The sequence below is a fragment of the Schistocerca americana genome, chromosome 2 (genome assembly GCF_021461395.2).
Source record: "Schistocerca americana isolate TAMUIC-IGC-003095 chromosome 2, iqSchAmer2.1, whole genome shotgun sequence".
NCBI lineage: Eukaryota > Metazoa > Arthropoda > Insecta > Orthoptera > Acrididae > Schistocerca > Schistocerca americana.
The window spans coordinates 446,427,273-446,440,811 of NC_060120.1; the positions used below are offsets into that span (position 1 = coordinate 446,427,273).

General features: G+C 40.9%; 1 protein-coding gene across 1 annotated transcript in view; it reads right to left on the reverse strand.

Moving 5' to 3' along the window:
• Nucleotides 1-13,539, reverse strand: part of LOC124595335 (cytokine receptor-like factor 3) — a 133,501-nt gene that overhangs the window by 28,273 nt on the left and 91,689 nt on the right. The window contains exon 5 of the mRNA XM_047134044.1: nt 6,844-6,974. Coding sequence (XP_046990000.1) covers nt 6,844-6,974 — 131 coding nt within the window. The remainder of the gene's footprint in view (nt 1-6,843; nt 6,975-13,539) is intronic.

Below are 13,539 nucleotides of genomic sequence, written 5' to 3' on the forward strand. Positions count from 1 at the left end.
AAAGCTAAACTTTCACATTTAATGCTGATCTTTTTTGCATGTGTTACACTTTAAGATATATCACACAAATGTGCCAGGAAAATTTTTAATGATAACATATAAATGTCTGATCTTTAGGGCTCGAAATTCATATAAATGGTTCCTCATCAAAGAGTTGATTTTTAAATGAGAGACGCACACTCTGTGATTTAAGAAATTCTCTATACATTCTTGCACATAGTTCAACTTGCGTAAAAGGAAATTTACTTTGAAAGTAACGCTTTTTAAACCGCCATTCGCAATATTTTCCCACAACCTGTTACAAATAGGTTTGTTTCAGCAGTCACCAGATAACAGGCACCACACCGCTTGCGCAGCTATGACGACGTAGGAAGCCTGTATGTTTGTACATGTAAAACATTGAAAGATCTTACATTATGTCATAAAAGAAACAAGACATCAGACATACTTCAAGACCATCAGACTTTCATGAGCAATACTAAAATGTGCAGAGTTAAAGTGCACACTTGAAGTGCACATTCGTCTGTCCAAATTCCCAATGAAGTAGGCCTCGACCTGATATTAAGTTTTCCAGTGTGTTTTTCGGGATGTAAATTTTCTTGGACTACCAGTACTGTATTATTTCATGTTTGGTTCTTTATTATGGGATAATGCCAAATGTGCTACAAGATGAAAACGTGCACCTGAAATGCAGTGAACAACTGAAACTAGCCAACTGTGTGGAATTATACATTTTGTTTCAAATACATTGACTGCCTCAGTGGAAAAGATTAATAAAAGCCAAATTTCTTTAGCAAACCGGCAAAAATAACTTCATTGTTCTGCAAGGCGATTAATGCTTGACTGTCATAATGGTGGAAATAAAATCTGAAACTAATAACATATTTTAGCCCTCCGTAACTACGTGAATGTATTTGATAGCTCCCGGCCACAGAAATCCGTTTTCATTTGAAGTGAGAGCAGTAAACGGAGAGGAAACAGCAAAATCACTCAATGTAAACACAGGTCAGGATCTACGAAATTTCCGAACTGGGGCAATACTAGATAGTGGCGACCCCCCCCCCCCCCCCTCGAGCATTTGAGATAGGATGTCAAAATTTTTAAAACAATCTAAATTTCAAAAATACATACAACATATGTGTTCGAGGAAATGTAAGACATGTTATTTGGTCTTAAGTGCGCCAAAGTGTAGAGCCACGCCTCTTCACACAGTGTTATTCTGTCGCATGTCATTGTGTTTCACTCCGTGGAATTGAAATGTGTATATTTTGTAATGGATGCCATCAAACTATATTCATGACAGTGGAAATTAAACTGTCCTGCAGTGCCTCTCCTCCTGCCAGTCAGTCGGTTTGACATCCTGCCCCTCTTTTTTTGTTTAAAAAAACCTCAGATGGGATTATTTGTAATTGGGAGAACAAGAACTCTTCAGGAAATTTGCACTCTTTCTTGCCTGTTAGCTAATAACTTGCTGTTTTGTGTAAAATAAAAATATGTATAGGGTACATACAACCAGTAAAGACAAGAGACAAGCATGACAGTATACATTTCTTCAATCCTTAGCTCCTAGCATTTTTTTCTCTCTAATCTTGCTACAGCTTTACATGGCGTTCTTTCCTTTCTGCGACAGGATCTATTATCCCATCAAAGTTCATTGAATGTTTTGTTACGTGAAAAATCAAAATGTTGATGTCTAATACTGAGAAAGCTGTTAATACAAATAGTACCCAAGATTGGTGTGTTTTCTCGATCTGATTATGTCTATTTTGTCACTGTCTGCTAGAGAAAACAAAATAGGTTCTAAAACTGCAGCAATTGTAACACACACACACACACACACACACACACACACACACACACACACACCAAATAAACGAGACTGTTTTTTGGCACAAATGGTCATTTTTATCACTCGATAGAATATAATTCATGAAGTACCAATATCAAATGCGTATTAGGCCTACTATAAGCAAAAAGCTTTATGTTAGGAAATAGTTTCACATTTCATTCATACTCTCCAGTTTCTCAAGCATGACATGGAAAAGTAGTTGTTGTATCCGGATCCAGCTTCAGATACTGCCGGGTCTGGGAGCTGATGAGTTCTCTCCATTTTGCTTGGTCCTCCCACCCCTTTTCTACCTCCACTTGCTCCCAGGTCACACCTCTCCTTTCCACAGATATTCTCACACCCGTTTTCCACTGTGTTCTTGGGCACCCTCTAGGTCTTTTTCCATCCATCTTTATTTCTTCCATAATTTTGGGAAATCTCTGCCCATGCATCCTCTCTTAACATGCCCATACCATCTTAACCTCTTTTTTTAAAATTTCTTCTCTCATACTTTGTTGGTTTTCCCTTAGCTGCTCTAAGAAATTTCATTTCCCCTGCTTGCAGTCAGCTCCAGACCCTTTCTGTCATTGTCCATGTTTCTCTCTATACGTGACAATAGGGAAGTAATAAGTCTTTACATAAGAAGTTTTGATTTTTCTAAAACTTCCTTATTCCAAATCAGGTGTTTTATTGTTTCCTAGAAATTGCCTCCCTTCTGTAACCTCCTATTAATTTTGTTGGATATTCTTCCATCACTAGATATTTCACTCCCTAAATAAGTGAAACTGTCTACCACTTTGAGGGGTTCTCCATTCAAAGTAATATTCCCGTTGATTCCTTTGTCTCTTCCAAATTCCATTACTTCACTCTTATCTTTATTTATTTTTAATCCATACCCTTTCATTATTTCCTTCCACACATCAAGTTGTAGCTGTACATCTACATCTTTATTGCCCCATATTACCGTATCATCCGCTAAAATCATCTTTTTGTCTTTTTCTTTTACTATATCTTTTAACTGCCCTATCCATTCCCTCCATCCCAACATTAAAAAGTGCAGGAGATAGAATACTTGCTTGTTTAAGTCCTAGTCTTATTTTGAAGTATTCAGAGTTCCCCAATGGTGCTCTAATTTTAAAATTGTGTTCTCTGCACAATGTCTTTATTACATTAATGTATCCATCTTCTATACCTATCTTCTTCATTTCTTCCCAGAGTCTTTCCCTGTTAACTGAGTTATATGCCTTCTCTATGTCTATAAAAACCATTATCACCCTTTTGTTATACTCCCAACTTTTTCCATCAGTTGACAGATAGAAAATATCAGGTCGATCATGCTTCTTCCTTTGCTAAACCCGTGCTGTTCTTCACTCAGCTCCTTTCATGTATTTGATTTTGTTGTGGACTGGCAAGACAGCCAACCCACAATGACGGGTAGACGAAAGGCACGCGTTTAAACTCACGCAGGCTGGCGTGAGGTCTGGAACAGGTAAAGTAATTGAGACTAGCAAGTAAAGTACGTAGCTTCTTCAATACTTAACTTTAATCCATAATTGGTGAACATCGGTCGGACGGTACATGCATCACAAGATAAATAGCAAATGATAATGGCGCCTTGCTAGGTCATAGCAAATGACGTAGCTGAAGGCTCTGCTAACTATCGTCTCGGTAAATGAGAGCGTAATTTGTCAGTGAACCATCGCTAGCAAAGTCGGCTGTACAACTGGGGCGAGTGCTAGGAAGTCTCTCTAGACCTGCCGTGTGGCGGCGCTCGGTCTGCAATCACTGATAGTGGCGACACGCGGGTCTGACGTATACTATCGGAATGCGGCCGATTTAAAGGCTACCACCTAGCAAGTGTGGTGTCTGGCGGTGACACCACAGATTTAGTAAAACTCTTTCAATAATCTTGGCTGTATGACTCATAAGGGTTATTCCTCTGTAGTTTTTACAAAGTCTTTTATTGCCTTTTTTGAAGATGGGAACAATGTCTCCTCCAATCGTCAGGTATTATACTATTTCTCCACATATTTGACAATAATCTATACAGCCACTGCATTCCCACTGGACCCGCTGCTCTTATCATGTCCACTAATATTTCATCAGGTCGTGGGGCTTTACCCCCCTTCATCTTCTTCACAGCTATTTCCATTTCTTCCCAATTTTTCTCAATTTCTCCATTCTTTGTTGTATCCCTGTGTGCCTGCACCTAAGTGCTTAACAGTTTCTTAAAATGTTCTCTCCAGAGATCTTTTATATTCCTCAGATCTTCAATCACAGTACCATCCTCTGTTTCCATCTTTACTGATACTTCAGAAGCCTTCCTTTTATTTTATATCATTTCATAGAAGATTTTTTTATTGCTCTTCACATCTTCAGTTTTTTTTTTTAATATAAACTCTTCCCATGCCTTTTTCTTTGCTTTTTCCACTATTTCTTTGCACTTGTTCTTTTCCTCTATATATCTTTTATGGTCCTCATCAGTTTTAGTTTTCCACCACTTTCTCCATGCTCCATTTTTTCTTCAAACTGCTTGGATTGTGGTATCGTCCCATGAACTTGACTGTCTTACTTTTTCCTTTCCAGATGTTGTACCACATACTTCTTGTGTTGCTTTGACTAAAGTGTCTTTGAATAAACTCCATTCTTTTTCTACATCACAGAAAACGTCTTTTGGAAATTTTTGTGTGATTAATTCTCTATACTTCTCGGCACTTTCACTCTCCTTCAGTTTCCAATCCCATATCCTCATCACTTACTTCTGTTTTCTATTTTTCACACACTGATTCGTTTTCCATTGTCCTACCAGTAATCTATGGAGATGGAAAAGTAGTAGTACGAAATTTTTATATAAATTTGGAATCATCATATTCTTCCCTAATTTGTCTGATATCCCTGTTTCTTCTCCTTCCTCATTCTAACAAACAATCTTGTCATCACTAATTCTGTAACTATTCATCGGTTAACTTCACTAACCCTGCCTGAATCATTGGTTTAGTTATCCTGCGACTATTCTCTGGTTAGGCATTGATGCATGTCCGTACAACACATTTCCCCACTACTTCCAGAATAGAACTTAGCTGCTGGTAGCCACTGTACAACTGGCCCTTATTAGTGCTGCAATCTGGCCAAAAATTTTCTAGGATACACCAAGAAGATAATATGTAATCTTTCTTACCCATTATTCCTGTTAGTCGTTTCTTTCCACAATGGTAGTCTGAATCTATGGATTTCGCTAGCAATTATAACAATACTAATCACTCGCGGACCCAATCAACTACATAATCATACAGCGATTGGCATTCATCCGTTCAGCCTTTCTCCGCTCAGCTCATATAGCCTCATCCCTTTTTGTCTGCAGGAAGGTTTATTTCTAGATACGGCGAGGATCCCCCTGACAGACTCATCAAGTACACTATACATGCATTCGAAAGTCAACTCATGATTCATTCAGAAATCAACTTAGAATGTGTTCAAAAATGTTCAAAAACCGACAGAAATGTGTTTGAAAATCATATGAATAATCAATGTGCACTGAATGCTAGGCGCTCTGTGAAACAAGGTTTTTTTCCCCCTCGAGACAGTCCTTTTCTGATACTGGGCATTGTTGAAGTGCACCAATAAAGGATGAAATGTACTCTGTAGTTGGAGATGGGCAGTTCAATCACACATGGACTAGCATATGGCGCAGAATAATTTTTTAAGGTGCAAAATGTCATTAAGCTCTGTTGTTTGTATGTTATTTAGTTTCTTATATGATTACTGTGAAATACAGAATGAGCAGAGCATGGAAATATTAAAGTTTTGGTAATCCAATTATTAGTATGAACTTAAATTGAATTATTTATAATTTACAATGCCAGGATGGTTTATGTGCGATGAAGGCACACTATTTGGTCTTAAAGGAGCTGTCATGTTAACTGAAGTGCATTTAACTCTAGTTACTAATATGGATAAATTGATGTAAATTTGAGCTTTTAATATTTGAGCGTGTGGAATAGAATTTAGCAGGAGAGTGCTACTTAGTATATGGTTCAACTTCTTTCATTCCAAATCACCATCACATAATCAAACTACAGCATAGTAAATTAAAAGCACATCATGAAGTACTGAAGCACAGATCAAACCAGATGTGACGTGATTATAGGCCACTGTCGAGTGAAGTTATCACTGCCTTAAACTGAACTATTTTGAACATTAGGAAAGGAGGATGAGGTGGGAAGAGGGGGGAAGAGGAGGAGGAGGAGGAGGAGGAGGAGGGGGGGGGAGGGGGGAGGAGGGGGGGGAGGAGGGGGGTGGGCAGGGTTTCTGAAGAGGCTCTTGCTTACAACCTGAAACAGAAATTGCGCCCCGAAATAAAGGTTTCCCAACATTTGATCACCTTTCACTTTTATTGCAATAATGGAAAATACCAGATAGAATACAAACAATGGTATCAGGAAAACATGTTACCTTCTTGCAAAGGTAGAAATTTGTGGTAAGTTTCTATGGGACCAAACTGCTGAGATCATCAATCCTGCAGAGTTACACATTGAGCATTAGATACGAATATAAATAATGTTTGGGTCACTGGCGTGTGCTGTAATTGTGCACTATAAAAAAAGAATGCTAGTTTATTAGCTGAGCTACAGGCACCAACAGCTTCCTTATGTGAATGACTGTCTTTCCTTATACCATCAATCAGAATCTGATTTAAGGAAAAGCACTTCCAATACCTTTATTCTGCTGATATATTCAATTATTTTCATGAATCTTTGTATAACAAGAGCTCTAACATTGTAAAATGATCCTTGGCAGTCAGTTGTTACTACTATTGCTACTACTACGACGACTACTGTACTTCCTCGACAAAGACTGCTTTAATAACAAACACTTACATCCTACCTGACAATGAGTAGGTGAAATAATGTATCTCATGGATTGCTATTAAATGTAGGTGAAAAAACTGCTGAGAATTTTTTTTTCACTACACTTAAACAGTGTGCTACATTTTGAACCTGCCACCTATTACTTACAGTGAATTCCACGGCATGTCCTGGTCCAAACTGTGGTCCACATGAAAAAAGGACAGATGGTTCTGCAGTACTTTTGGTTGCCAGCTGCTTCTCATTCGTTACAATGTAATTCTGATTTGTTTCCTCCCAGCCTGGTCAATAAAAAATAAAGCAATAAAACTTATAAATAAACAATAAATTAAAATAAAAGTACACTGACATTTGTCAAACTAAGAAGCATACCTGTGAAACAAATTTCATACCTCAGACTGCAAGACAATATATTAATTTTTAGGACTTTTGGACTGTACATGATATTTGATTCCATGAATTCAGCATAGTGTGAAAATCCCTTGCACTTTGCAATTAAAACTTCATTGCATGGAATCAACTAAGCCCAGATTTATTCCCAACAACTCCAAACTGCCCTTGAAGCATCATTTGCTGTTGCTTGAAGTTTGGGACAAATAAATTGTCAATCAAGCATATCCCAAACATGTCCTATTGGCAACATGTCAGGAAAACATGTGCCAGGAAAGCAGCAGTATCTACCCATTGTTCTTTGCAAAATTCTTGCACACTGAACACCATATGTGACAAGTCATTGTCCTGTTGAATTATGTCATGTGGAATTACCCAAAAAAATCACTGCATGCAATCCTGTACAGGTATTGCATTTGTGTTGACCACTTCACTGCCACCAGAATGGCATGTGCAACGAGGGTGGGATCTTCCAGTACTGCAGAGAGCACAGAGTCAAGAATGCTGGGTCAGTAAAACATTCTTTATTATTAGAAAATTCTCCTACACTAGGTCGACTACTCTGGTCCAGGTTCCAGTCATGGCTAGACCAGCAAGTCCAGAGGCAGCAGAATGCCAAAACAGCACAACAGCAGCCAGTGGAGACAGCAACCTTACTGACGTGGGATGGATGCCCACTCCAAAGCACAGCAAACATATGGTCACACTGGCACTCTCTGCATGCCTCAAGGTGGCTTGCAGGGGCTTTCAGATTCCACACAGTCTCAGTGAACAAAGCAGCGGGTGATAAGCCAGTAATATATAAATGAGAAACTGTGCATTTATTCATGTTTTACTAAAGAGATATTTAAAATAGCACACAGATTTGCACTCTTACATAGGATATGCTGGGTTAGTGAAGATAGTCTGTTTGGCTGTTATTTGTCTGAGAAACTCCTTGGACAGGGTGTAGCATTTTATGTTCGTCTGCAGATGCTTTTATGTCACAACACATGTGTCATGGAGTTTCCAACATTCCACAGATGCTGAAGGGGCTGCTCAGAGAAGAAGAGATCAAAAGTCACCAAAGAAGAATGTGTATGAAAATTGTTTTAATCAAACAAGGAGCAGTTAGACTGTTTGGTAGGAGTCAGATAGCCACACTGAACTTACAATTGTAAAAGCTCATGCAATAAATGCAAACCCTTATACTACTCTGTGAAAATTCATTGGAAGTAGTTAGTACAAAAGAAACTAAGTAATATATTACAATGGCATACATTTTAAGAATAATTTCTGACGATTTTTCCACCCAGAAGAACCATCCAACTACCTTTCAGGATGTCATGAGATGGGTTTTGCATGACCGATATCTTCAGAATTCATGCTGACTGGAATGTAGGTCATAATATTCCAGATACTTCATTACATTTTAGCTAAAAATATTGTTTTAAATTGCACAACAGATAGATATCAAAGATACTGGGTGGTAGTTTTAGGGATCGCTTCTGTTATGCTTCTTATAGGTTCATTTGACCTGTGCTTTCTTGCAACTCCCAGACACAGTAGTTTGCTTGATAGATCTATATTAAATTTTTTTAAAAAAGGGAATAACTCAGCCAAAACTTCTAGATATAATCTGAAAAGAACTCGACTGGCCCATGTAGCTTTGCTCAGTTAAAGTGATTTCAGTTGTTTCTGTAAGTCAAAAGCACTTATACCTGCATCATTCTTCTCTGCAGTGGTACAAGAATTTAAGTGGAGCAGTATTCAGAGATTTCCTTTGTAAATAAACATCTGAAAACTGAGTTCATCATTTCTAATTTTGTTGTGCTACCTCTGTCATTGTTTAGTGGTTAGACACTAACTTTGGTGCTACTGATGGCCTTTATATATGACAAGAATTTCTTTGGGTTTTGTGAGATGTCTTTTGACAAGATTCTGCTACAGTAATCATGAAGGCTTCATACATTGCCCTTTTTTTCTGGAGGGCACACTTCCCAGAAAGTGCACGGGGAGAAACAGTTTCCTCCTCTAGCTCATGTGCAAACAGACAGCTAACTGCCACATTTGCTAGAACAGAGCCTTAGTAACTTCACAATTTTCTTAGTTATTGAATTTCACAGAGCAAAGTTAGGGCTGACACACTGTGAACTAAACACCAATCTGATTTTAAAGGTCAGCAGGGCTGTTGAATGCATATACATGAAACTTTAAGGAATTACTGTAGCCAAATATATGAAAATGTGTCTCATCCAGCAACCATGTCGTGTACAGTATTCACTTTGAACAACAAAATGCAGGAGCTTTCCACAATATGTCCAACACTTTCTGTATCATTTGGGTACCATTGTCTGTCTGTTTCCTCTTTGCTTTTTGATTCAGTCGATCCTCCTTTTATCTTTGACCTGATAATAGTGCTTGTCAGTTCAGCTTCTCTGGTATCCAAATTCTGTCTGTTCTGGTATTTCACTTTCTGGGTTTCCTCTCCTGTCTTCTCTTGTTCAATTGAAGTGTTTTCCTCCTATTTTGTATTTATCTGCTTGTTATCTTTGTTTTCCTTGTCTTTAACCCTTTCACTACCACTGGGATGTGTATGTCGCATGACAGGTGATCAGGCTTCCATAGGACAACTTCGCAAAAATTACAATATATACAGTAAAAATGCGGTGGATAGAGAATCTCACCAAATTTTAATTCATAATGTTTGCTGTAGCAAAGTCGCAATAAGGGGCAGGCATGTCAGAACATGTACAGGGTTGCCACAAGTTTCCCCAAGTGAAATTCCCTAATATTTCCCGATTTCTAAACAAGTGTTAGAATTTTTCCCTGACAAATTTTGAAATCTCAAGCATAAGTAAAGACATTAGTTGACAAAAAAATGTAAGGACTTCCGTACTTCTCCCCCCTTCTGTTTTGTATTGCTTTAGGGCACAAAAACAACTAGGGTCATATGTGCCAATGTCAAAACTGTGAAATGCGAAGACAGAGAGAGGATTTAAAAAAGACTACATGTCAATCCCCAATGACAGAAGACAAGACGGCTAAAAACCAGGACAAGGAGAAAGGTCTAAAAAATATGCAATAGAGAAATGGAGGTCCAGAACTAAAAATTAAATGGTCTTTGCCATACTGCTACGATGGAGAAAAGGCAAAACGCAGTTGACAGCCCACACATCATTCACTAAAACAGCCGATAACTCCTCAGACAGCAAATGCAAAACAGGAACATAACCAGTTAAACAAAGGGCATTCCATCAGAAGATGGCATACAGTTAAAAGTTGGGCACTAGGTGTACAAAGTGGTGGGGCAGCACCACTTAAAAAATAGCGATAGCTAAAACGGCAGTGCCCAATATGCAACTTAGTTAAAATGACCTCCTCATGGTGGGAGGGGCGAGAGGAGGACATCCAAGCCACTGGAAGAGGCTAAATAACCTGGAGCTTATTCGCATGAAGGGAGGGCCAATGGCAATACCAAAGTCACACCATCACCTGACAGACGGCAACACGGAGATCATCAGTGGGAATGTAAGAACTAGTGGGCTGAGGTACGAGGACTGCAGCATTGGCAGCAGCTTCAGCAGCCTCATTTCCTATCAGACCGACATTACCAGGAACCCACATAAACATCACAGTGGCTCCATAGAGTGAACAGGTGCAAGCTTTCCTGGACCCATTGCACTAAGGGATGGACAGTGTACAGTGCACAGAGGCTTAGCAGCGCGTTGAGAGAGTCTGAGCAGATGACACAACTGTAAAGCCTGTGTCGCCAGATGTACTCCGTGGCCTGATATATAGCGAAGAGCTCTGCTGTAAATACTGAGCAGTGTGCCACAAGCCAATACTAGAAAACATAGGCACCAACGATGGAGGCACACCTGACACCATGGTCAGTCTAAGAGCCACCAGTGTACACACAGTTATTATTGCGAAATTCCACGTGAAGGTTGTGAAACTGAAGGTGATAGAGCGAGGCTGGTGTAGTGCTCTCAGGAAGTGAATGAAGGCCAAGGTGAACGTGGGCTGCCGCATGAATCCAAGGTGGCGAAGGGTTCACACCCACCAGGAAAGCTGCAGGAAGCGAGAAGTTCAACTGCAGGACCAAGTGCCGCAAGCGAACTCCAGGAGGTAACAGAGAAGAGGGACACGCCCCGTACAGGCAATGAAAGGAGTCATCGAAGGAGGCGGCATAGGACGGGTGGCCATGCATGTAAGACAAACGACATCCATATCTACTGAGGAGGAAGTGACAGTGGTAGGATACTGGAAGTTTGGAAGCTTTGGCATGCAAATTCTCAACCGGGCTAGTGTAAAAGGTGCCAGTGGCCAAACAGATGCCACAATGGTGGATAGTATTGAGACGGTGTAAGAAGTACAGATGCGCAGATGCACGAAAAAAGTACCCACAGTTTAGTTTCGAACGAGCAAGGGACTGGTACAAACGGTGGAGGGTGGCTCGATCTGCACCCCAGGAAGTACCACTGAGGACACATACAGTGGGCTGCCAGGTAAGAGAGAGGACCAAGAGTGTTTCCTATCGAGCAGGAGCCCCAGGAATTCTGTAGCTTCAATGACAAGAAGAGCAACAGGCCCAAGATGTAAAGATGGTGGGAGAAACCAATTGCACCACCAGAAATTCATAAACACAGTTTTTTCAGTGGAAAAACTGAAGCCATTGTCGATGCTCCATGAGTAAAGACGATTGCCCTCTGTCCAGATGTGGTTACATGTATCAAGCAGAAAGCGCCTACCTGTAAGAGAAACATGCTGCAACATCTGAGTGAGAACAGCATCTAGCCCTGGGGCAGAGAAGCTGAATGAAGTGATTGCATGATCTAGCTCCCTCATAGTAATGATGGCATTGTAACACTCATAACTCTGAGAAGAGAAGGGTATCGCCAGAGCCTCCTCCACTCCTTTCCAATGGGGGCAGGCAGGGTGATAGTGGGAGGAGTTCTAAATATCAGCAAAATGGCGGCCCAGGGTGTTGGTGATAGTGATAGGGTCCATGATGACATCATCTGCTACTGCCTGGAGACTGGGGAATGGATCTTGGTCCCAGAAAGCTGTTGGAGGTTCACCCGCATGACAGAAGAGGGGGTGGAACTGTCAAAAGGACTAGTGAATGTAATCCAGCTAGCTTTTTTGTTTGCCATCATAGGATGGTGGTTAAAATCAAGGAGAGCACGTCTCCATGCGCGAACTGCGTTGCAGCGTGCCTCGGTCCACCGAGGGACTGGGACACGGCCTGTTAAAGAGGAAGTGCGAGAAATGGAAAATTCTGCAGCGATAAGGATAATGTTTGTACGATATTCCACCTGGTCATCGCAACTGGGGAAATCGTGTTTGTTGAAGGTAACCAGGGAGGAGTAAAGCCTTCAGTTGGCCTTAGTAAGCTGCAATTTGAGTGTGCACGGAGGTGGGGTAGGAGTCAGCAAACGGATAGCACACGGGAAATGGTTGTTCGAGTAGATGACAGAAAGAACAGACCACTCAAGACAATGGGCAAGATGAGCAGTGCAGAAGGATAGGCCCAAATGGGAATAGGTGCACGCAGAGTCTGAAAGGAATGTGGGTGCTCTGTGTTAACACAGAAAAGGTTAAGTTGATTAATAAGATCAGCCAAGAGGGCACCTCTCCAACAGGTTCTGGGAGAACCCCTATGGCATGGTGTGCATCAAAGTCACCGAGCAGCAGAAATGGGTGAGGTAGCTACCCAATAAGCTGTTTCCTGAGGGCAGAGTACAAGTGGATGCTGCAATTCTAAAAGCAGCCATAAATCCTCTTTGTTGGGTCGAAGGCCATGAAAGTTCCATTTGAACAGAGTCATGAAGAGGAAAAAATGAAGTGGTGTCACTCAGCGGCTGCCGAGTGCCAGCCTGCGAAGATTCGCTGCTACAGAGCATTGAGGCAGGGACGATCCTGCTCCATGAGGTCCAAAGAAGCGTCAGCTTTCTTCTGCTGTCAGCCTGCAGTGCAGAAAAGTGGTTGGTGGTGCACACCAGTGACACGGTGGTAGGCCGGACGAAGATATCACATGGCAACACCCTTGAAGAGGATCTTCAAGTCGGCAAAGGAGAATACCATTTGCCGTTGTTGGACTTATTCGAGCCTTTCCAGTTAGCAGAGGAACACTCAGGTGTTGGTTGGCTAGAAGATCATAGGAAGTCTTCACAGAAGCATTCCTTCTGTCCTTTCTGGCCTGCTGGTGATTTTGCCCCGCGAGGCAAGAGTTTGATGTTTGTTGCACAGCTGGGCGAGGGGACTGTGATGCTACCATGACACTGGGCAATTTCACAATGTCAGAGCTGAATTTGAGGTCACATGTATGCATGGCTATGTTCTTTATGGAACGAGATGTAGCAAGAACAGTACTGTAAGTGCCAGATGATAGAACGCAGGGTTTGCGACTAGCCAATAACTTGTGAGCGACTGGGTACGTAACTTTTACCTTTATCCAGATCTTGTGGACAG